The 25,027-nt window shown below is 29.4% G+C and overlaps 1 protein-coding gene across 2 annotated transcripts in view; it reads right to left on the reverse strand.

Moving 5' to 3' along the window:
- Positions 1 to 9,265: 9,265 nt before the first annotated feature.
- Positions 9,266 to 25,027, reverse strand: part of LOC119687975 (protein real-time) — a 34,350-nt gene continuing 18,588 nt past the window's right edge. For both annotated transcript variants that reach the window (XM_038102545.1, XM_038102546.1), the window contains exons 3-8: positions 13,565 to 14,506; positions 13,232 to 13,490; positions 11,633 to 11,754; positions 10,648 to 10,927; positions 10,464 to 10,564; positions 9,266 to 9,630 (exon numbers count right to left, since the gene is read on the reverse strand). In XM_038102545.1, the coding sequence (XP_037958473.1) occupies positions 9,439 to 9,630; positions 10,464 to 10,564; positions 10,648 to 10,927; positions 11,633 to 11,754; positions 13,232 to 13,490; positions 13,565 to 14,506 (1,896 nt within the window). In that variant the 3' untranslated portion in view covers positions 9,266 to 9,438. The remainder of the gene's footprint in view (positions 9,631 to 10,463; positions 10,565 to 10,647; positions 10,928 to 11,632; positions 11,755 to 13,231; positions 13,491 to 13,564; positions 14,507 to 25,027) is intronic.

Consider the following 25,027-nt stretch of genomic DNA (forward strand, 5'->3'; position numbering starts at 1 on the left):
AATCAAGTCAAACACCGCGTCTTATTTGATATCAACAATTTGGTTGTCAAATAATCAAATAATGATAACAATGATGAATGAATACATGAGTTGTATTTTAATTTTAATTCATCCCATAAATTTCTTTACATAAATTAAATTTCACATTTTGTTTAAATATTTGGTTCCAGATAATCATTGTATCTAAATGTAGTTCGTTCTTTGAGTTATGGAACCACAATACCGACTCCTCTACACCCACTTCAATAGTTTTTTTTGATACGAATTATAATTATTTTACATTAGTATAATAAATGAAAGTACTTTTATAACATCACAGAATAAAAAAAAAACCAATATAATCATTACGTATGTCCGGTTATTTAAAAATTAGCCGAAAGTTCGTCCTTTTATTACAAAAATGGAAGTTTCATTACACAGTTTCTCCAAATGATATAATTTATCACAATATTTATTGCATAAAACATAATTTATATATTTGGGATTTTCGTAATACATTCATCTATTTTATTTGATAAATGACTACAAAAGTAGATGATTTATTAAATATATAATGTATTTTCTTTAAAGAATGTATTAGAGCTATTCCATGTAACGTGCTTTTACGGTTGTGTCCATCATTTCAAGAAAACCGTACCTAATTTTTTGCTTTCCTTCTTTTTTGGAGTCTTTTGTACTTCTTCGGACACGTCACGATTCTTCATGCACTGCTTCTTAATCTTGTTTGTTTCATCGCTTGGTTTAATTTTCTCACTATACGGCCGTTTGTTATTATTGCTTTTACCAATTAAGCTACGAGTTGATGATTCGTCTTTCATCTCACTAAAAGAACGACTGTTCTCACGGTGACGTAAATTTGCTCTTAAACGCTTTTTTGGTTCCCTAGTCTTCTTACGATTTGCCCTAGTAACAATGTTAGGGCCATCTTGATTTTGGATATCAAGTTGATTCACTTCTTCCAAATTCTTACAGTAAATACCACTTTTACGTTTCGGGCGATGTCCCGATATTTCATCATCAGATTCCTTATGGCTGCTCATGTCATGCTGAGAGTTTGCCCCTGAAGTTACACATACATCTGGTATTAGTGTAGGTTTGACTTGACTCTGACAGCTTATTTCAGTGCTAATGTTAGATGAATTAGGTTGTAATTCAGCTTCAGGTTCGGGTTCAGGTTCGGATTCGGGTTCGGGTTCATGTCTAGTTTCTGTTTCCATGTTAGATACATCATGCTTTGGTGTATCAAGTTGATCAAGTGAATCTATAATTGGAATGTTCCGTTCATCAATTCTTTTAAGCCATTTTCGCTTTTCCAAAGCTAAGTCAATGAACGGTTTTCGTTGTGCATATGTCATCGAGTTCCAGTTCTTAACAGCAAAATTTCGCAACAGTTTTTCAGAATTCGAGTCTTGTGTCAAGACCCTAGATTGTGTGCCAGTTAAACCAGTGGCAGTAGCTCGAGAATGGGTTAGATTCAGTGTACCATTTGTATATAGCAAAAAAACCTTTTTGTATTCATTTATATAGTTGACAAAGGGACTTATACTCACTTCGTGCATTTTGCCTCTACGCTCTATTTTGCGCCATAGAGAACTCGAACTATACCGATACGGTTTTTTCTTCCCCGAACAGAAACGTTTCAAGAAAATCTTGAATATTTTCTTCAGCCATTGATGAGCAGAAGAAACCAGATCAGTTGCTCTACCCATCGTATAAAATATTAATACAATATTCTCTTAAGAATATTTGTATTAGAAATACTTAAATTTTCAATTTAACAAATATAAAATTATATTTAACGAATAGAAAAAAAAAATGTTCTTTTCATACTTGAAACTTTTTTTCCTGTTTTAAAAAATCATTGGTAGATTGATGAAGCTTTTTTCTATTAAACAAGGCTAATGTGATTATTGATTAAAAAATATTTCACATTATTTAATATTGAAAATATTAAATAGAATAGAGTTTGTAAATAGAATCTAAACTCGGTACCTCGGCATGTATGTCCAATATATATTGGTTTTTTTGTGACGAATTATTTATTAACGAATTACCGAGTGAGGTCTGAGTAGTCCAGTTTTCTCTACTTTTTTTATTGGATATAAATTGCGCTGTTATTGCTAAAGTAATAATCTCTCTTTCTGAAAATATAATTGATAATTAAAATACATTTAAGGTTATTCATTAATTTTTATTTATAATAAGTTTGATACCTTTGCCTAACAACCTTTCTATCTATATCTCATTTTAATACATACGATATTTTCATACATTAACATCGGTGTTTTACAAATGATTTCTTTCCAAAAATATTTGTTGGAGAGTTGGCTTGGAGAGTTTTAGTGGGAAATCAAATCTGTAAGATCAAAATCAATTGTTTTTCGGTAGTGTACTAAATATAAATATAACTATATAAGCATCTATGATACCATACAGTCTATAAATATTTTTCCATTAACATCATAAATGTCAAATAATTACCATATTTTGAGCGATCGAAACGTGAAGTTGACAGTTCTCTTTGACTCCTTGAAGATAAGGTTAATGTCATACCTTATATACATAGGGTAATCTATACACCACCTTGCACAAACATTTGGTAATGCGGACCGTGATGTGAACAACAAATTGATGATTTTGGTGCTAGGAGCTGTTCAAGCTTAATAAATAGGACACAACAGATGAAACCTAAATTTATCAGAGAAGTCAATGAAGCATTCCTAAATGGTTATGGTTTTCTTATGCACTCGAAAAATATTCACTGACAGCCTTGACTAATAAAAAATTATAGGTACCGGTTATTATATTGGATGATTAGTGCTTTTGAACATATTACGATCTGCTTGTAAATCTTAGAAAAACACTCGGGAGTATGAGATTTAATTCCAACAATAAAGTCATATCTGAAACAGATATATGATCTCAGATCAAATATGAATCTTACTAATAAGAATAGCAGAGAAATGTCTGAGAATAGCTGGATTGATTATATCGCTATCGGGGTGGGATCTGTATTGATGAATAATGAATAATTAAAACATTCATTGAAAATGACTTCATTACTAGGTCTCAAGTTCAAATCATGAAATTAACGAAATTTTTATTTCTTGATTTTTTTTTTTAAAAAACATCCTTTTATTGGATATGAGTAGTACAATCTTAACTATAAGTAATTTATTACTATTGGTCAGTTGTACTTAATATATATTAAGTAATAAAAATATTAAGTAATATATGTGTGGGATTACTGAACGAGTGTTCAGCTCTCATTTTTCTTGATTTTATTTGTGTTTTTTTTTTTAATTTTGTTAAAGCTAGATTTGATAATAACGTAAATATATATATATATAATCAATATATGTATAATCAAATATTACAACATTAACTAATATTGAAAACACCAAACAATACATATACATAAGTATGGTAATTTTATTTGATTGAATATTTGTTTATTACGAAGTAAACCGAATGGTTCTAAATTTGAACTACAATTTTAGTGACATATGTCACTATATGTCAACAGAACTATTATTTAAGGCTTCATTTATTTAGTTGAAGATTTGTCATTTTGCAATATAAATCATTTAACAATGCACCAATGTACTACAAAGTTGTTCTTGATACAGAAATATTTCTATGTTCTTGACAGACACATTTCTATGCTCTTAATACAGATATATTTCTATGTTCTTGGCATAGACATATTTCTCTGTTTTTATGTTACGGTGCTTTCGTTTTTTTTTTTTTTTGTAATTAAACAACATGTGATTTACATGTTATACATTTTTATAGCCTTTTATATTAAAATTGTTTTTTATTTGATATTTCAGAGTTGTCTTATCTTGAAATATCTTCCAAATAATATATTATAATATATTATTAGTTGTCTTATCTTGAAATATCTTCCAAATAATATATTATAATATATCCGAGAGAAATTTTGCAATTCTTTTCATTTAAAAATACAACCGCTGATATATTGCAATTAAATTGATAATAATGAGACAGGACCTATTAGTTCAGACTAAGTCCGCACAAATCTAGTAGCACTACATTAGGAATCTACTATAAATCCTTGATGTCAAATGTTTTTGTCATATGCATAGGACGCACTACAGAAACCTGAATAATTTTACAAAAATTTAGTGTATCGTTGCTTTTTTGCGAGAGTATAAATTCGAGCACTTGAACCGAACGCTTATTTATAAAGTTAGTTAGTTGAAGTAGAGGAAGGAACGAATCTTCCTCAATTAGCTAACAAAGTTGTTTTGATTCCACAATTCCTCGTTATAGTGGGTAGAGAAAGACTGAACCAGCCAGAAGCCTTTATAAAGGCAAGAATCTGGTCAATGTTAATAATGGAGTTGTCGGTGAGTGTGTTAAAGAAGAGTGCCCCCAAAAACTTTAGCCTAGTTGTGGCCAGGTCTGAATATAAACACAACAGGGGTTCTTGTGTTCTTTCTTCGAGAGTTGGTAGACATGCGTTGCAGGAGATCATTTAACAGAATTAAAAAAACTTGAAGTAGTTTTGTTTGAATTTTTCAATTAAAATGAATTGTTTGAGTAATTTTTATTAAAACAACACACAATTTTATTTCAAATTTTATTGTACATATTTTTTCTATGGCTTACACAGTTACATAACATCCAAACATTTTATTTCATATTTTAAGACATTATTTTTTGTCAGTTATTTAAATATTAAGTTTACATACAATAATGAACCGTGGGATATATAATCTATTAGAGGGTTATGTAAAAATGTTGAGGTTAAAACAATTTTTTTTGTGATATTTGAGAACATATATAACTATGCGAACTGAGTGAATATAATATATGGTATATGAATTTATTAAAAGTTACTGATAGATAGTCCCTTTGTATAAAAATATTTCTGTAAAAGATAACAAAATAAAGAAAAATGTATTAATTATAATAAATAAATGACATAAAATTATTGAGTAAGCGGGGCTATCAAATGTATATATACTAGTAGTTATAGCGGCAAGTTATAGTTCATAACATAAACAACGTTCATAGGCACAATTTTGATTAGTCAGGTATGATAATATTTCACAACAGACTTCAGTGAAAACACATATTTTAAGCAATTTTTACCACTATATTAAACGTTAACATAACTTTTGTATCAGAGAGCATCTATGCAAAAGAAAATGGTGTGCAGCTACAAGTCAGAGGAGAATAGAGAAGAAACAAAATACTTCCTTTGCCAGCGCCGGCCCATATATGGCCAAAGTGAAACACTCCACTTTGAAATCCTGCGAGATAATGAATTTAATAGATATTCCAAACAAAGAACTTTCAAAAATAATCCCAAGATATCATTTTAAAGATATCATTTGCGGATTCATAAAGTATCAACTAGAAAGATTAGTTTCAAAATTTAAAAACTCATATCCGAACGTATGGCAATAAAACGCCACCTATGTTCTACTTGGCGAAAGCTCCATCCGTCACTTAAGTCAGTAATAACTTACAACATAATATTGTCTATAATAAACTTTAAACTTTTTTTTGATACTTAATTTTTGAAGATGATTATCGAAGATGGTCAATATACTGAACTTGTAAATAAATTTAAACTAAATTTATAAGTAAATAGATCCGATATGTTTTGTTTAGAAAAAAATAAAATTGTTGCTCATGAAAAATAATATTAAAAATTAATAATAATAATGTATTGCTAAATTAAGACCAGTTTTTCATTTTCTATACTAAATTTTCTATACTAAAATATGTAAAATATAGTAATCCCCCCTATAACGCGGCAGTTTGGTTCCGCGTTATAGGAGTATTCTCGTATATCCCGTATACACACGTGCAAAGGTACGCGAAGCTAATTATGAACTTAACAAATCCCCGCGTTATATGGAGGATTGAAAGCGCGTTATAAGGGTACCGCGTTATAGAGGGGATTACTGTACAATATTAAGTTTTATAATATCCATTTAGCAAATTCTGGATGTACTTAACGTAAACTCTATAACTCGCAATAACTTTGTGTCGTATAATAATCTTTGAAATTGTTTATTTCATCAATATATTACTAGTACAATAACTTTAAAGTCTTCGCCTATAAAACTAATGAAAGTTTTTTTAAAAAGGAATATATATAGATATATATATTTGTTTGTTAATAAATTAATTATTATTTTAGACATAATTTTCAATACATATACAATTCTTTGTAATCAATCATTCGTTGGATTGTCAATCTTATGCTTGGTATAGTAAAAGATAGTTTTCTGGACGTACTTGCTAAGCCTTTGCTTCTGGGACTTTCCCATTTATATTTCATAAATCATTGTATTTATTTCAGACTACAAAACTATAACACCTAATAGTTTTATATATAAAAGTTTGTCTAACTAATAAGATCTATATTATGTATATTATATAAATTATTATATTTAATTCATATAACCCTTCTCTTTTTCTAACTTATGTTAAGCATATAATTAAATTATAACAAATATATTTTTTATATATTTCTTAATTTTATTTGTGTTCATGCAAATAGTTTTATAATTGCAAATAAATAATAAATAATTATTTTAAAATTGTACTTTTGTATTTAATAATTTAACTATTTTTTTTAATTATTTTGTACAAAAAGCATAAATATATGCATGCAAAAATCTAATAAATATTAACAAAAATCTACACTAATTTTTATCATATTTAATATTCAATTGTTTTTTTTTGTTGTATTTAAATGTTTATAATAATTGACACTTAAATAAAAATGTTTATAAATTTTTATTTTCAGTATTTTTTAAAATTTTTTTTTTGTATATGTATATTATTATAATTATTATTATTATAATTTACAACCATCGTTTTGCTTATTTTATGTTTTATTTTTTGTTGTTTTCATTAGGAAAACAACTGTTTGAGCTTATATATTATATCAGTTCAAAAATAATTTATTTTAATAAATAAATTTGAATTTAAAAAAATAAAAATTTTTATTGTATAAATTAAAACTAGATTTTCAATAAAAAAAAAATTTTTTTTTTTAATACAAATAAATTATTATAGTTTAAAAATGGTAAAATCTACATATATATTTTAAAACATATTGCTATTTAGGAGACTAAGTGCAATATCAATAAAAAAAACAAATTTAAAATGAATCTTAGTTATTTAATAGTGAATAGTAAAAAAAAATTGTGATTTTAGCAAAAAACAAAACATAATAATAAATTTCTATATATTTATTTAATTGAAATAAAAATAATAATTAAATATTTTTGAATAAAATATTAAAATAAAGCACTATCTGTCCCAGATTCGATGAGATTAGTCTCAAGAAATTTTTGTTTATTATTTTATTTTTTTATTCTTGTTTATTCTATTATTCTACATAATACTATTCATTCAATATAGCGCTAGAAATGATTACCGAATGAAATACCGAATTTGGTATACTCATCGGTCGAAATAGTCTTTAGTATGTTGTTCGAAGCCTTTTGGATGACCGGGTGGTATCGATTTAATTCGTAAAGTTTAGAAATAAAGCGTTATTAAAAGTAGAAGGAGGAGAAGGATTGTGTGGAATGAGAGTGTGGGTGGATGTAAATTGAAACTGGAATGGGTTGAAATGAAGGAACTTGGTAACCTCAATAAGGCTTCTTCTTTCATGTTGTTGTTTTATTTTTTTTTTTGTAGTTCATGGAGAATAAAGTATATTAAAAAACACAAATGAAAATAAAAGATGAACACATGAGATAGGATCAAAGTGTGGGTAAAGGTAGGCTAAGAAGAAGATGATTGTGTTAGTTGAGGGTGTAGCTAGGGTGTTAATTATTATTAGAATGGGTCGAAGTGAAGGAATCTCATCAATCCAATAGGCTCCTATCATATTGTTTTTACTGTAGTCTGTTGAAATTGATATAGAAGGAAATATTAATGAAATTACTAGATAAATATATGAATAGAATTACCAGAAGTCATACGAAGTAAAATCAGCTAAATATGGCGAATGATCAGTAAGAATATAACTTTTATTTGTTTAAAATTTCAAGTGCTATAATAGCTTTGTGAAATGCTGCACATCTCACTCTTGATATTCTAACAGATGTCACTGCCCTTAAAAATTTTATAAAACCTGTTACATCGAATCTAAAACTGACTGTTTATAATATATATATAGAAGGATATATATATATATTGAAATTTATTTATTGCAAATATGACAAGGCAGAAATTAAATATTATATTACATTTAGTACTAAAGTAATATTTTATTATAAGTTGTTTTAAATGTTTTTGCTGCCAGATTTACCATTTCAATTATTACATTATTCTTACATCCAATACATATATAATACTTTATTAAAAATTCTTACTACTTATTTTTATTTTTTTATTAACCATTAGCTAACATAATTTGAAAATTTTTTACATTTTACTAATCCGACTTATTCTTATTTAAATAGCAAGTTATTTATCTTATAATATAATCTTTAATTAATTAGTGATGTATTAACTAATTAATAATTATTAAAGTCAAATAAATTGTTAATGGGCATGATTTGCACCATTTACTTGAGTGATATTCAATATATAATACATATTACTTTACTCTAAAATCTTAGTGATTATAATTTAACTTACACTCTTTAATACATATTTTTATGTATGTATGTATATATCTGCACTTAATTCAAAGTGCTTCAGAAATAAGTTGTAAGCTCAAACTCAAATACTCAAGCTCAAATACTTATGTTAATATATTTGCGTGTACTTAAAAGACTCTTTTATATATATATAAATCTATATATGTTCATTAATTGTTATAAATATGGATCAATTAAATTTTATAAGTATATAACTGAACAAATATCATATCATATAAAATGTGATTTTATAAGTAAGGGGAAGAAAGTGTAATGAATATTTAATCTAATAGGTAACATAAAAATATATTATAAATAGGATTGCACAGACATATTAAGGTTTTAAGCTTATATTAGACTCTGAAGGATAATTATCCTATTTGCATTTGCATGCATATTATAATAAATAAAGTTTTTTTTTAAATATTAAATTTTTAAACACAATTCTCTAACTAAACTATTGGCAATATTATGATAATATAAATTCGTATAATAAAGTAGCATTTTTTTTGTTAAATAATATGGTTTAAAATATTTTTATATTTATTTAATTATAATTATTGCATTTAGTTCTTTGGTTTCAATTTGTTTGTTTGCATGTCTTTTTTTTTTTTTGTTTTATTCTAATGATAACATTTATTATATATAATATAATTTATAACAATTTTCATATTTATTTTGTGTTATGTTCAGAAATTAAATCGTCGTCCCGATCGTTGTTAGCAGTTGTTTTCAATTCTGCTTCTAATATATTTGTACTCTCCATTTCGGATTTATGATTTTTTGCTTCATATCATCGACTTTGGCATGAGCTAGCAGCTGATGATGATGAGAAACCAGATTGCAAACTTGTCATTGAACCTTTGTAATTAACTGAACTTAATATTTCATAGAAGTAATTCAATTGTGCAGGTCCATCTGTGCCCATTGTTGGGCTAAACCAATGCATAATGTAGCTATCAGTGTGATTCATAACGTGAGAGCCCTGAAGAAAATAGTAAGAATAGTCATTATAGTTAAAAAAATATATATTATTAAGATTATAATTAACTCTACAATATATATATATATATTATTAATTTTGTTTTATATTGATGAATTTTATTTTAACTAATCAAAATCATAAGAAAAAAAACAGGTTCTCTATAGCGCTCTGGTGCAATAATTGCTAAAAGTACCAAACGTACTAAGCATTTAGTCCATTTTTACTAAGCACTTTAATTATTACTTTGGGTACACATCCTATATATGTATATGTCTTTATATTCCAAAGCAAAACAATGTAAAAAGATGCGCTAACTGCAACGAGAGCGGTGCGCTTTATTGTTTCGTTGTAAAAATGTTGCTTTCCTGACATTGATTTAGAGGTGGAGTTCAACGGTACTAGGTTATCGGTAAAGATGGATAGTTCCATGACGTAGCCAATCTATCATGGATTCAGCTACTTCGGGCACTTCGAACATTTATATCGAATATTTTAAATGTTAAATATATATCATTGGTAAAGCATTTGAATCGCGTTGGCTACACTAGAAACAGTGTTAAAGTCCATGAAGTTTGATATATGAAAGTATACAAGCTTGTAATCGTGCAATGATTATGAAAACAATATTTGAAAACCATAAACCAACTAAAAACACTTAACTTAAATATCGCAAAGTTCAAAGTTTCATTAGCTTAAGTATTTTCACAATATATATCCTTAAGTTTTTTTGTTGCAATCATATATACAGTATAATTTGTATATAAACATATTGTGTCTTCATTTGATTTTACTTTGAATATTTTATATATATGTATTTATCAATTTATACTCACTTGCACACTTTCTCTGTGGCGACAAATTAAAGTGGGTTCTTCTTTAAAATAATTGTCTCCTTCAACAAAATCACTAAGATCAAAATACGAAACGGCTGAATCTACAATATATAACGGGAAATATTAGAATTTCAAAAGAAAATATAAAAAATGAAAAGGTTTAAGAACAAATCAAAATACTTACCGTTCTTCTGTGGTAATTCTTTTGTGGTGCGATATAATGTAAAATGCAAGTCACTACGCAAAACATCAAAATCCCAAGTCAAGACACTCTTTGGATCATCATTGCGTATGACAACCTCATGAGTGTAACTCGTTTTAAGCTCTACACTTTTATAAAGACTGGAGTGATCATGTGGAATAGCGGACGCTTCTTCAGCATTAATTTTTTTTTCATCCTCTTCTTCCAAAGAATTCATCTTATAGAGTGTTTTTGGCACCAATCCCCCTTCATGTATGAGCGTCTAAGGGCATTTATAAAATAATTAATATTTTAAAATTAACTAAAGTGCATAGGATGATACATTCATTTAAATTTGCAATAAGTACAAACATTTGTTTCGCATGGAACAAGCCAACATTGCTATACTAAACACAGTCAAATATTAATATGTAGTATAAAAAAGTATAGAAATGGTATGGGATTAGTTTAATCTGATATACAGTCGAACAATACACAGAAGATGTAGCAATCGATGCAAAAAATAAAGTTCACTTATATAGAAATTAGCTGTGTTGCATACTTTGCGAATAAAACTCCTCACAATAAATCATCATAATCAGCAAATGTTATTAGAATAGTAGACAAACAGAGTATATATAGAATAGAATGATTTTAGCAACTAAAACACAAATAAATAGAAAATGAAATATAATTGTGTGAAGTACGGAACTGAAATGAAATTAAGTGATTCTAATCAGCGCTTACACAATCGCAGTTAGCTAAATAACAATGCGTAAAAAATTTTGGATTAACTTGTTCCACATACGACATGTACGCCAGCGTATTCTGATTTTATTTTTGTTCGAATTTCGAAAATTATAAAGAAAATTATTAGAAATATAAGTACTTACACCTTCTAAGTTATAACATATTATAGTTAAGAGATTTTTATGTTATTTACAATGTTAGAAAAACTTCAATATCAATATCTATAAGATTAATATACCTTGCTTGGACCGCCCAAAAAATCTGGTATTATATTCGCATCAATAAATTGTTCAAGTCCGTCTTTCATATGCAAGCAGTCAGCGCCGCCATGAAATAAAAACTTCGACCGTGTGTTTTCATCTGCAAAAGGAATTTTTTTTGTATGTTATATATATGGTATATATTAGTGGTTCAAAGTCATCGGGCGTACTATACCAAATGATCTATTATCATTTGGTATAGTACACTTGAATTCGAACATTTGAATCGAAACTATTTGAGTTGTTCATATAACTGATCTGGCGCATTTTAATTCATTTTCTCGAAAGCCATAAGATGTGCTACATTTTCAAACAATACACAGTGCTCAAGACAAATGCTTCAATGGAAAGTCGAAACATCGAACAACTCTTATTATATTTAAATTCCAACCAGGGACCGAAAATAACAGTTATTTTAAAATTTTTTATGAAAAAAAGCAGCAACAAAAAGTTGTCTAAACTCTTATTTAAGTAAATAGTTATCATTCTAATAACTTTTATCCTTAATATTATGCATGCTTTTTATATATGAGCTTTTTAAAATAAAACTCAAAAAATAATAATTAAATTTGATTTTTATTATATTCATCAAAAATAATAATTATTATATGCTTTTTATTTTTTTCGCGCAGAAATAACTCTTAAAATTTGCTTCTTATTTTAAAACGCACAAATAACTGGTATACTTGCGTTATATAATATAAAAAGCAAGAGTATCGCGCAATTTCTGCGCGATATTTTTAAAATGAAAATATAAAATGCAATTTTCATACAAGGTAGTTGTTTTTGCAATTCCATAGAAAATGTTTGAAAAGGTTGGTGCAGGTAAAGATTTAGTTTAGTTTTTTGTTTTTGTATTTTACATACAAATTTGTTCTCCTACAAAATACAAAGATAAACACAAAATATGAATCCAAAATACAAAAACAAAAAACTGAACTAAATCTTTACCTGCACCAACCTTTTCAAACATTTTCTATGGAATTGCAAAAACAACTACCTTGTATGAAAATTGCATTTTATATTTTCATTTTAAAAATATCGCGCAGAATTTGCGCGATACTCTTGCTTTTTATATTATATAACGCAAGTATACCAGTTATTTGTGCGTTTTAAAATAAGAAGCAAATTTTAAGATTTATTTCTGCGCGAAAAAAATAAAAGGCATATAATAATTATTATTTTTGATGAATATAATAAAAATCAAATTTAATTATTATTTTTTGAGTTTTATTTTAAAATGCATATGATAACAGTTATAAGATGATTTTTATTTTTTTTATGATAACTGTTACGGTCCCTGATTCCAACATTTTCGAATAGCTTGAATTTAATTTCGATTCGAATATTTTTGAATAATTTACATGGTTTGAATCAAATGCTTAAACAAACCATATTCGAACACCAAAATGTTAGAAAATTCGATCTACTAGAATACTAAAACAAAGCGTTTCGAACATTAAAATATTCGAACTTGGAACAGCTCTAATTATTTTCGGTATTCGAGTCGAATGCTCGAACAAAAACATAACAAAAAAAAAACACATATATTGATAATATGATACTTTCAAACTTACCGATAAATGCGCTCACGATGGTCCAAGCAATTGGAAAAACTCTAGGAGCTCGTACTACTAGAACACGACCCATAGTTTCTGGGTAATTGCGCTCTACCGTTTCATTTATATGAAGCAACGCTTTCACACCAGGTCGCCATAAATGACGCATAGATAATCCTTCCAAATCAACTAATAAACACCAACTGAGCACTGGTTTACCAAGACGCTCAGCTGATTCGTTGATTTTTTGTATACCCTCTTCACAAATATGTAGGGACTATTGTGCGTAAAGAAATAACAAAACAAAAATTATTATATTAAATGTTATAATTCGTGGACAATTTAACATACTAATTTTAATAATCCTTCAGTGCCTATAGATTTCAGTAGTCCTTTAACGTCCATATGTCCTAATCGTAATATATAAATTGGACGTCCATCCTTATCATGATTATGCCAACCGCCTGGAAAATGATTTATCACCACTGATGGTGCTTTATATTCTGTCAGTAAGCCATCAATATTGTGCTCTTTCCTCCATTTAATTGAATCGCATAGCATTCCAAAAGCTTGATTCACGTGCCAATCTCTTGCTTTTAAAAAACGCAAGATGGTCTGATAACTTGGCATTTTGGCCAAATCATCAACGCCATCTAGCATTTTTCGTAATTCTAATAATTTAGATTCTTGCATAGGCGATAAATGTCCCAAATTTTTTGCTATAAAATCACCATCGAGCAAAATGTCGTGTGTGGATTTATCAATATCTGTTTTTACGGCAACAGGTGAAGTGTTTGCATCAATTGATGGTACCCAACGTGGTACTTCAGTTATGCCCTCACTTTTTAATTCAACAATAAAATATTCTATTATCTCTTTACCCTTCAAGGTTGTTTGTGTATATTGTTTTAAACCCATTTTCTCCATTGAATGTTCAAAGCCAAAAAAATTTTTAATATCCAATGTGGCAGTTTGATCAAAACAAGTCCAATCTGGATTGTCGGGATGTGAATAGTAACGACATCGTTCAAAAATTTCAATACGCGATGAGAAGCTCTCGTTCACAGCCTCAATGGTAAGTGTGCGATTCGCCATATCGAGGTAGTTATGTTGAATGAAGTAAACAACTTCAACACCAATTAACTTCTTAAAAATATAAGGCGCTTCCACAGCCAAAGTGCAACGACGACTTGTATTACGTTTGGCGCCGTTATCCAACTCTTCGTCACTGATCACTTGACAATCGAGCACAATAGGCATTTGCGGGCATGTCGGAAAACGACGTTCATAGGCCTGAAAAAGGAAAATATTCTCAATAAAATAAATACTAAAAAAAATCCTAATTATATACAATACTATTGCAATAAATAAATATATACAATATAATAAGAAGTATGATATTTTATACCCTTAGCACTATTGTAAAAAAAGGCATATCAAAGATGTCGGAGACCACATACATATACATATTCTTCAATAACATAACGAATTATTTAAACGATGTTCGCCTATATGTCTGTCAGTATATCTGTCAATATGTAAACTTCTCTTTCAGTCTTTTAACTATAAAAAAGCTGTCAGATAATTGTACTATTAAAAACTGAATTTAGAGGTGGTATAAATGAAAGAATAGAAGATGTTGTACAGAACTATTTTGCAAAGTAAATAACAACGATTCAAAATAGTAGAATAGGGAAACAAATATGTGACAATATGTTATTGCAATTGCAATAACGAAAATCTATTTTGTCCTTAAAAAATGTGATAATTAATGTACAGAAAAGGAAAAAATAAGAACTAGTAAGTCTATCCCACATTCCCCGAAACAGTCGATTTAAATTTTCGGAATCACTCATCTACTATGACCAAGTGTTTCTTACTACTCTTACTGACAATCGGTTACCAGAGATTTCAAGAAGTTGTACAATATCTTAGTCCCAACTTTTGAATCCCATCTGCGTTAAACAAAATCAAAATAACTGCAAACACATCAAATGTGAAAATTAGAGGAAAGTGTTATATCCACAACGCGGATATTAGAAAGGGGGGAGCGTTTTCATTTCGCTCCCCCAAAAGTTAGACCTTAAGTTGTTTGACATTGTAAATAGCTGTAATATTAGCTCATTAGCAACTCTAAACATTCTCCAATTTTTCTCCAAACAAATCAAAAATCTTTGGTAAAAATATTGGAATGGGATACACAGTACAGTAAATCTTCACAATATGAGTGTTGGTAAATTGTCATCATACTTTTAAAAAGTGATTTTAGTGAGTTAAAGTCTCATACGATGGTTTGCGATGCTTTCAACTTACAGAAAAAACCGATTACAGGTTCATTAGACCATGATCCACGATTTTTGTTGACAAAGTACTGATCCAAGTTATTTTTGACTTACTCATTTAAAGTTAAAGTTTTATTGTCAAAAATTATTTGTGGAGATCACGAGCGGTAACCCGATCTGGAGAGTATGAAGAATATAATAATGCATTAAATTGAAACTGTAAAAGCATTCGACATTGCCACCAAATTTGTGTGAGGCATTGTATTATCTTGACGTAACACTGTACCTTTTTTATTGATCAATTTTGGTGTTTTTAGTTTGAATGAATAATACACATTGTCTATTTTATGAAAAGACACTTCAGAATTGAATATGGTTTTGATATAAATTAATTAAATTGGTTAAGGTGCGCTGATTCTGAGCGTCACATTTGGCAGGACCCGAGTTCGTCTTCTATACTTGAAGTCTCCAAAAAAATTATTTACGAATAATTAAATACAGAATTATTTTTAAGACCACTGATGATGGGTATTTGGCAATATTCGAAACAATTATATGGTCAGCCAAAAATTCAATTAATTAAAATAATATAAAATGGATTTTTGTTGTTGTAGTTCACTACTCTTTGAAAAAACCTGTTTAAATTAATTAACTAAATTTTTGTTCTTGTCTTTTCTTTACTATTCGAATTCGTCTAACTTTTAAATAATTTCTTTTCGTCATAAAGACGCGTCACTCTCAGCAAAAAAAAAAATTAACATGAATATAGTTTCATTCAATAGAAGCTCAAAATATAAAAGCGCTTCTTTAAGAATCATCATGAAAAAAAGCAGTATTATCTTTCTTTAGCAAATATCGGCTTTCAATATACTTTAAACCGATCAATCTTTTTCACTTCATGATCTTTTGTATTAAGATTATTATAGTTAACTTACACATTTCCAGCTTTAACTTTCAAATCTGATATCTGTATAACTAAGTTATATCGGTATATAGCGTAGTGAAAAAATTTGCTCAGATTATCCAGAGTCTGTAGTCAAATCGCTATGCCTAAGAACCTACCTATAATTACTACCATATTTCATACAAAAAAATTAAGAAATTCGAATATTTCCTAAGACCACTGATGAAGAGTACTTGGCAATACTTAAAACAGCATTGTATGGTCAGCCAAATTCCAATAAATTAACTAAAATTTTTGTTGTTGTTTTTTCATTTCTATTCGAACCTTTCTAACTTTTAAATAGTTTCATTTAAAATTAAAAAAATTTTGATTTTTTTAATTAATTCAACAAATGAAGATAAATTAAATAGAATTCGTTGCGTAACAAAATTAAAGTTTAAATTAAAATTTTTAAAAATTTATTGAAACGCCTTACTACATACGTCCTTCCAAAGCAGTTTTTCTTATACGTATCTGCAGCTGTTATATATGTGAATGTTGACAAAAGGCTCTCCTTTCACGAATGTGAATAGAAAATTAAGTTGTTCTGATTTCTTAAGTGACAACTATTGATTTTATATTTACCTTCACACGTAGAATTTCTTCACATTTAAAGAGCCCAGCACAACAAGTGCCGCAGTTTATGTTTGTAGAACTTATTGACCTTTCAACCCTTTTCATATATCATTGAAAGTGAAGTACAATTAGAGTGAATATTTCATGACCCATACACAGTTTCCCTAAACTTTTACCTCGAGCTTATCAAACTGTGTGAAGCAACGACCCAAGGTTCAAGGTTGCTTTAAATTGAACGTGGACATCGCAGACATGTCAGGTTGGAAGGTGTTTGTGTTATGAGGGCAAGATTTTTACTTCCCTTTAAATATTTAAAACAACTCAAACCGCATGTTCGACGATTCCCGCATAAATAAAACGTGTGTGGGAAAATCAAAACCAAATAAAAGCTGCAATTGTGTAAATTAACAATTAACCTTTAGGAAAGAAACCAACAATCAGCGAAATGAAACACAATAGACGAGCTCTATGAAATCCATTGAAATTCTAAACGAAACACCACAATTTTACATTTTTACATTGAATGAAAGTTCATATTTGAGGTTTGTATTTAACCTTGCCAACCTTGATATAGTTAAGGTTAGGGTAACTATAGATTCTCGGTGAGTAGACTTTGTCAATAACGATTTCATAATAAAAGTGCATTAGTGCGAAATAGCTAAGAGTAATTTTAATGCATTTATATTGGAATTCTATGGTATTGTCAACCTAAATCTAAACAAAGCCTTAAACAGTAATGCCAATTCATATGTGAAAAATTATACTAAACTAGTAAACTAAATATATTATATAGTATATGCAAGAAACTAAATTATTTTAAATATCAATAAAAAATAATTTTGTAATTCTCTTTTAAAAACCTTTTAAGTAAGTAGAGTATACTTACCACATCATCAGATGCAGATTTTTGGTAACAGATCTCTTTGTTAGAAATTTTCTAACAGAGCAAATCTATCTAACATAAAGGTTGGACAAAATTCGGTTTAATCATTTGATATATGGCATGCTTCCTGAACTCGTAAATAAGTAAACAAAAGATTTCATAACAATTTTATAGTAATGATCCATCAAAATAGAACATTCTTTGGAGTGCTACGCAACCCATCTTACAGCCTTATGGACTAGCAATATGTAAATATTTTTTCTTTATCCGTACTAAAATTCTTTCTCCGGAGATATTCGACCAGCTACTACTCAGTTTTGTATAAAAAAGGGTTTTCGCCTTTAGTATCGCATTAAACTGACATCTGTGTTGACCACACGGAGATATTAAACCTTAGTGGAAGGTGATTGCGTTAAAAAACTATGGACTCTGTAGTTTAATCGTGTTTTGGAAATAATTCGAAGCCTTCGGTATTTCTTGTCCTGACTATAGGTATTTTAAGGTCACGATGTAGGTCAGCATTTCGCACATACCACGAAGCGTTTACAGCATCCTTGAGTGCTTTGCTTTGGAACCTTTGTATCATATCTATTATATGTTTTTTTGCACAACCCCAAATTTGGATGCTATAGAGTAATATAGGCTTAAAGACTTGTTTGTAAATCATTAGTTTGTTTTGCAGAGATACTTTAGATCTTCTTCCAATAAGCCAAGTTAGGTTTTTAGATCTTATATTTAGCTGAGTTAGTTTTTTTTGACGTGTACTTTCGAACTCAGTTTGGCATCTCGGTCCATATCTAGATATTTTGCAAAATTAATAACTGGAATTTTTACGCTGTATAGAAATATTAGAATTGGAGTTTCTCTCCAGATGGTTAGATTTTGAACTATTTACTGTCGGTTTCCATTTATTAGTCCATTGTTTAATTTCTTGAAGAACGGTTGTATAATAATAGTATAAAATAAATATTTTCAAACAATATTTTGCCTTAACCAAACGAAACTAAAAGTCTTGTAAAGATTCTGGATTAGTTTACACATCATAATCATAATCAAAGTCAGCATAATCATTTGACTTTATAATAATTCTAATAATATTTTTATACCATAGCGATTACATATAGCAAACTTAAACAGGATTATTCTTCACTTGTTATTTACCAACCACTTACATTTTATTATCAAACCTTAATATAACTATTATTCCAAGATTTTTATTATTATTCTAAGATTCTAATTTCTTCACCACAACGTAGTTGAGATTTTATTATGAATTCATATACGTCCACTTGCAGCCATCCATTTATTATGAACTTTAATCATGCAAATAAACTCCCACATTATATTTGCGTAACTGGCATAGCAATGTCCTGGCGAGCCGTCCTGCATTTTATCTTTCTTATTCAAGCAATTTAACCATTTTCACAGAATGACAAAATTAAAGGTTATGCCTTCAACATATGTAGACCCGGAGTATTATTAGACATAAACAAGCGTATAAATAGTATCATTAAACTGAAAGCAAAAAATGCAAATCATGATTGAAAAGGACAAGGACAAGGACGAGGAGAACGCGTAAGCGTAAGGGCTTTAGTTTATAGTCCACATATTTTGCCCACGCACCGTTCATTGTGGTTTGCGTAATTTTTGTCCTGCCCACACAAGTGTTGCGCTCGAATTGGCAAACACCCAGTGCCAGCCAGGATCCTGGAACCTAGAATATTGTGTACATGCAGTTAAAGTGAAAAAATGCATGTTTGTAGTCAAATGGTTTCTAATGAAAGTTTTCCGTAAACATGATTTTAACTGAACTAAAACAAGTGAAGCCTAATATTTTTTCACAATAAATTTTAAAACCTCACAAAGTGAAAAAATTTACTTATCACAGAATCCATGTTGAAGAATATCAAATAAAAAGCTCTATTTTGAGTTAAAAAAGAGTTGTACATATACTACAAGATGTTAGTTTTAAGCATCTTAAGAAATGTTATTCTTTTTAAAGCACTCCATTAATGACCAGGATTCAACTAATTATCTTCTCAGTTTACATTTAAGTAGAAAACATCAGTTACCACAAGACTCTAGTTATAAGGACATTAAAAAATGTTTTCCTCTTTTAAGCACTTTACATTTAACCCATTATGTACCAGGCAATTTCAGACTTGGAATTTTACGATGAAATATACCATATCTATAGTAAATAGAAAAAAAAACAAGTTTAAGTAAATGAGAAGAGCTTAATATTTATTTGCAAGATTACTCTCACTTTATCTTTACCTAAAAAAAGATAAAATATTTCTTGAATATTAAAAAATATTCAAAACTAGTCGTGTAGTGCACCACACGGTGGTCCGAAATGGGTTAAACAAGATTCTCTCAATTAAGTTTGCACTCTACATATAAGTAGAAAACTTCAGTTATATGCTACAAATTCAATGATAAAATGGAAAGAGAGAGGGAGAAAATGTCTATCATGCCTTACACGCCACTTTGCAGAGTGCGTCCAATGAACTTCTGATTCGCAAGACGAATATACTTAGTAACATATATTATCACATTTTTTTCTTTCAGAGTTGTAAAAAAACAGCATTAAGTCTGGTTGAAATAAATTGGCAACACTTTAAAAATATGTTAAATGCTTTTTTTTGACATATGTTTTCTGTCGTGTTGTGTACAATATGAAATATAAAAATTTAAACACTAAAAGTTAATTAATTTAAATAAAAGAAAACAAAATAAATATTAGAAAGCATTTTTATCTCATATATTTAAATTAATAAATTTATTTATGTATTTTAATTTATTAGTAAATGAAATGTTCATATGATATTGGCGGGTGACTGGAATTTTGCAATACATTTCCAGTTCATAAAACGTTCATAAAATTAAGTTTGGCCGCACTGAAAGTTAAGACAAAATTTTTTGAGAATAAAATCTATAACTCTGAAGATTTTACGAGCATTGTTGTTGCTTCATATCATTTCTTTAGCAAGTTGCGAGTATTTTTTTGCTACTCTAAAAGAAAACTTTACGATTATTAACACAAGTTTTTTAGGGGACACCAAAAACATATGATACACCGGGCAATAGTTATACACGGAACGCCACACATAATATAATAACACAATATCATATCATTATATTATATATTGGTTGGTTGGTTGGTTGATAACTTCCATGTACCTCAATTAGCAATTTTTCGCCGTTTTGCTACCACATTCCTCGCAAGAACCCTAGTATAGAAGAGTAGAGACTACATCCATCCCACTAAATTTAGGTAATTTAATAGGTCTTTCAACTTCACCATTGAGCAGTCTGATAAACTATCACAAAAGTATTTTCCTAAGAACCTATATCTTCTGGATGCTAGAGCTGGGCATTCACAGAGAAAATGTATTATTGTTTCTTCCTCCTGCGTGTTTCTACATCTTCTGCAGTGAGAGTTATAGGGAATACGCAGTTTCTCTGCGTGAGTTCCTATACACCAATGACCAGTAAGAACTGCAATAAGCCTTGCAGTGTTTACGCGAACTCTTTTGATCAGTTCCAGGGATTTATTTTTATTATAACTGGACCATTTTAACTTGGAAATCGCACATGACCTAAGTGCTTTCCATCTGTTATTGGCAAGTTGCAGAAAGTAGAGGAAGGTACTTCTTTTAATAGTCTCCAGGGTAATATAAACTGGTACCGCCAGTAACGCATCTAGGGAGGCACCAGAGCGGGCTAGACTATCAGCTTTCTCGTTCCCTACGATGTTTCTATGTCCAGGAACCCAGATGAGGGTCATATCAGCCAACTGATTTAGCTCGTCGATTGCTTCTTTATATTCCTTTACTATTTTTGATTTAGTTATGAAAGATTCAAGGGCTTTATTATATATTAATATTATAAATTGTTAATGAGAATCTAGACTACCGTTTTCCAATTTGAAACATATGACCAACAAAAGCGTATGAATTAGTTAGGGGAGACATTTGAATTTAGGGTTTTTTTAGAAATACATATGTAGATCCATTTAACTTGGACTTTTGGTGACAAGGGGTAATTTGACCGTTAAGAAGTGTGATTCTACAAAGTACTTCTACAAAATTGTTGTTGTAAAGCATGGACAGAACCATAAACAAAAAAAAAATGCGGGGCGTATTACCAAAAAATTTAAGGTCACAGTGATCTAGAATCCAATCTATAAATAAAACTGTTAGTAACAAATCGAAAAAATAAATTCCTGTTAATTATTACAATATTGAGAAGGTATGTGGGATTAAAATTAAGATCTAAATACACTTTAAATCAAATTTTTATTAAAATTTTAAATTAATATTGTATTATTTTCTAACCGATTTAATAGTAATTAAATAAACATATGTATTATGTGGGCCAATGCTTTCCTAAGGGATACAATGCTATTAAGGAAAATTACATATCGGTATGTATACTGATCTGAGGTCAATTATTGCTTAGTCTGATGAAGTGATAAACAATAATCTAGTCTAGGCGTAGAGAGGGGTTATGAAGAAGAAGTAAAAGTGCTCAAGTGCACTGACTCAACTAGCCTCAACATAATAATATGTATTAGTTTTTTCATTTATTAAAAAAAATTCAAATCGATTTTATTCAGTCAAATATAACAATGAAAATATTCTTTAAATGTGTATAATTTTGTACATATTTTCTTTTATGTTTTTATTTAAATATGAATATGAAATCACAAAAGGAAGGCTTTGTCCTTTAGGTTTCTCATATTTTCCTTTGACAATATTTTCTATAAGTTGGAGTAATCATTTATATCAATTTTATATCTATTTTAAAATAAATATCCATAAATATCTCTTAAGTTTAGTGGAATATTCCATTTCATTCTTTCTCATTTCGGTTGCTATGAGATTATAAAGTGCACTAATTTAATTTATTCCATCACATATTTTTATGTTCGATTTTTTTTTTACCAAATTTAAAGGTCGGGGCCAATTTATTTATAATTTTAATATTTTTTTCTTAAAATTTATGATGCACTTAATTGCATTTTTGTTGCCGTGCCTGCTCCTGCCCACTGCTCTGACGTTGAGATATTTCATAGTGCAATGAAGTTTAAATTAAATTAGCTTTTAAGTGCGCATTGAGTGTCTGCCAATGGTGGATTCTGTTCTACCAACTTCCAACTTCAGCATGAGTCACTGCGTTAAATAATAAATGAAATGAGATTCATGACCAAACACTCTTTAAAAGCGCAGTTTACGGCCACTTTTCCAAGTACGCATCCACATGTGTTTGGCCGTGTGTGGTCATGCCTTGTGAGCAGCAAGCGATGGTATCTGGCACAAAAATTTTCTGTTCAGATCTGCTGTTGCATTCTTTATGACCAGCTCCAGTTTATGGGTCAACTCTAGGTTTTCGTAAAAGTTTTATTTAAATATGTAAAATATATTTAATATTTTTTTTATGTAAAGTCGTAAAGTTTATTAGGAATGTTGTGATGTAGTGTGTGACACATGTTAAATTAGCCGAAAAAATGTTATTACATGGCATTTATTTCATCATTTTTTTTCTCGGATTTTTTGGATGTCATCATTTATATAAAAAAATTTCAAAAACATTTATGTACTGTTTACAGCACTAGAGTAAAACTTTAGTAACTAGGTCAGGTTAAATCACAACAATGATATTAGAATACGACTCATACCTATTGGCCAATTGTGTTGTGTCACCATAAAGACTTTGAAGTGTTTAAAGCAAATTAACACTTCGTTCAATAATGTGTGTGACTGACACATAGATGGCGGCACTAATACTAAATAAATATTTTTTTTCGAAAGTGGCAACCTTCTTAGGCTTACTGTTAAAATCATATGTTAATCCGATCATTCCGATCCACCATTTCACTCCAGAATCAAATCGGCAGTCTGCTGAGTGGCATGCAGCCGGTGAAAGCCGCCCAAAGCGACCAAAGACGCAGCAGTTGACTGGCAAGGTTATGGCGTCTGTATTTTGGGATGCGCATGGAATAATATTCATCGACTAACTCCAGAAGGGGAAGACCATCAACAGAGACTATTATATAGCGTTATTGGAGCGTTTGAAAGACGAAATCGCAATGAAACGGCCTCATATGGCGAAGACAACAGTTTTGTTCCACCAAGACAATGCACCGTGTCACAAGTCGATGAAAACGATGGCAAAATTAAACGAATTGAGCTACGAATTACTGTCGCACCCACCGTATTCTCCAGATCTGGCCCCCAGCGACTACTGGCTCTTCGCAGACCTCAAAAAGATGCTCAGTGGTAAGAGATTTGGCTCAAATGATAAAGTAATCGCCGAAACTAACGCCTATTTTGAAGGCAAAGAAAAATCGTTTTACAAAGGCGATATCGAAAGATTGCAAAAGCGTTGGAATGATTGCATCTCCCTAAAAGGGGACTATGTTGATGAATAAAAACGAATTTTGGCAAAAAATGTGTTTTAATTAGTTAGTCACACACATTATTGAACGAAGTGTTAAAACCATACAAAAAATCTAATATACTTAAGGCCCATGTTGTGCAGAAAGTCATGGGCACATCAAAATTGACTTTTCTGGTAATTGACCAGAAAACTTCAGGACCTTTCTTTGAATAGCATCATAAACAATGTCAAAAGTTCTAGATGGTTTTAATTCTTGGGTTTTTAATAATACGGTAGCACAATGGGCCCATAGTCCTAGGTGGATCCCCTTAGGATCGCCAGTATAACCTAACCTATGTCGAGTGTTTGAATACTATACTCAAATACAGCTAAATACCTTGACATAAACTTAGATGCAAAGTTGAAATAGAATTAACATATAAAGAAAAAACAAGTTGAGCTAGATTTAAAATACAAAACATTATATTGGCTTCTTGCGAAAAAATCACCCGTCTCTCTAAGCAACAAATTAATGATATACAAGCAATTCTTCGCTTCGATTTGGACGTATAAAATCCTGTTATGAAGATGTGCACCAAAATCGTGCATTCAAATATTGCAAAATTTTCAAAACAAAGTTCTAAGAAATTTAGCCGACATTTGGTGGTTGATTAGGAATACTGACTTGCATCAGGATTTAAAGATCGAATCTGTAGATGCAGTAATACAAAAGTTTGCAACACAGC

This window comes from Teleopsis dalmanni, chromosome X (assembly GCF_002237135.1).
Source record: "Teleopsis dalmanni isolate 2A chromosome X, ASM223713v2, whole genome shotgun sequence".
NCBI classification, from domain to species: Eukaryota; Metazoa; Arthropoda; class Insecta; order Diptera; family Diopsidae; genus Teleopsis; species Teleopsis dalmanni.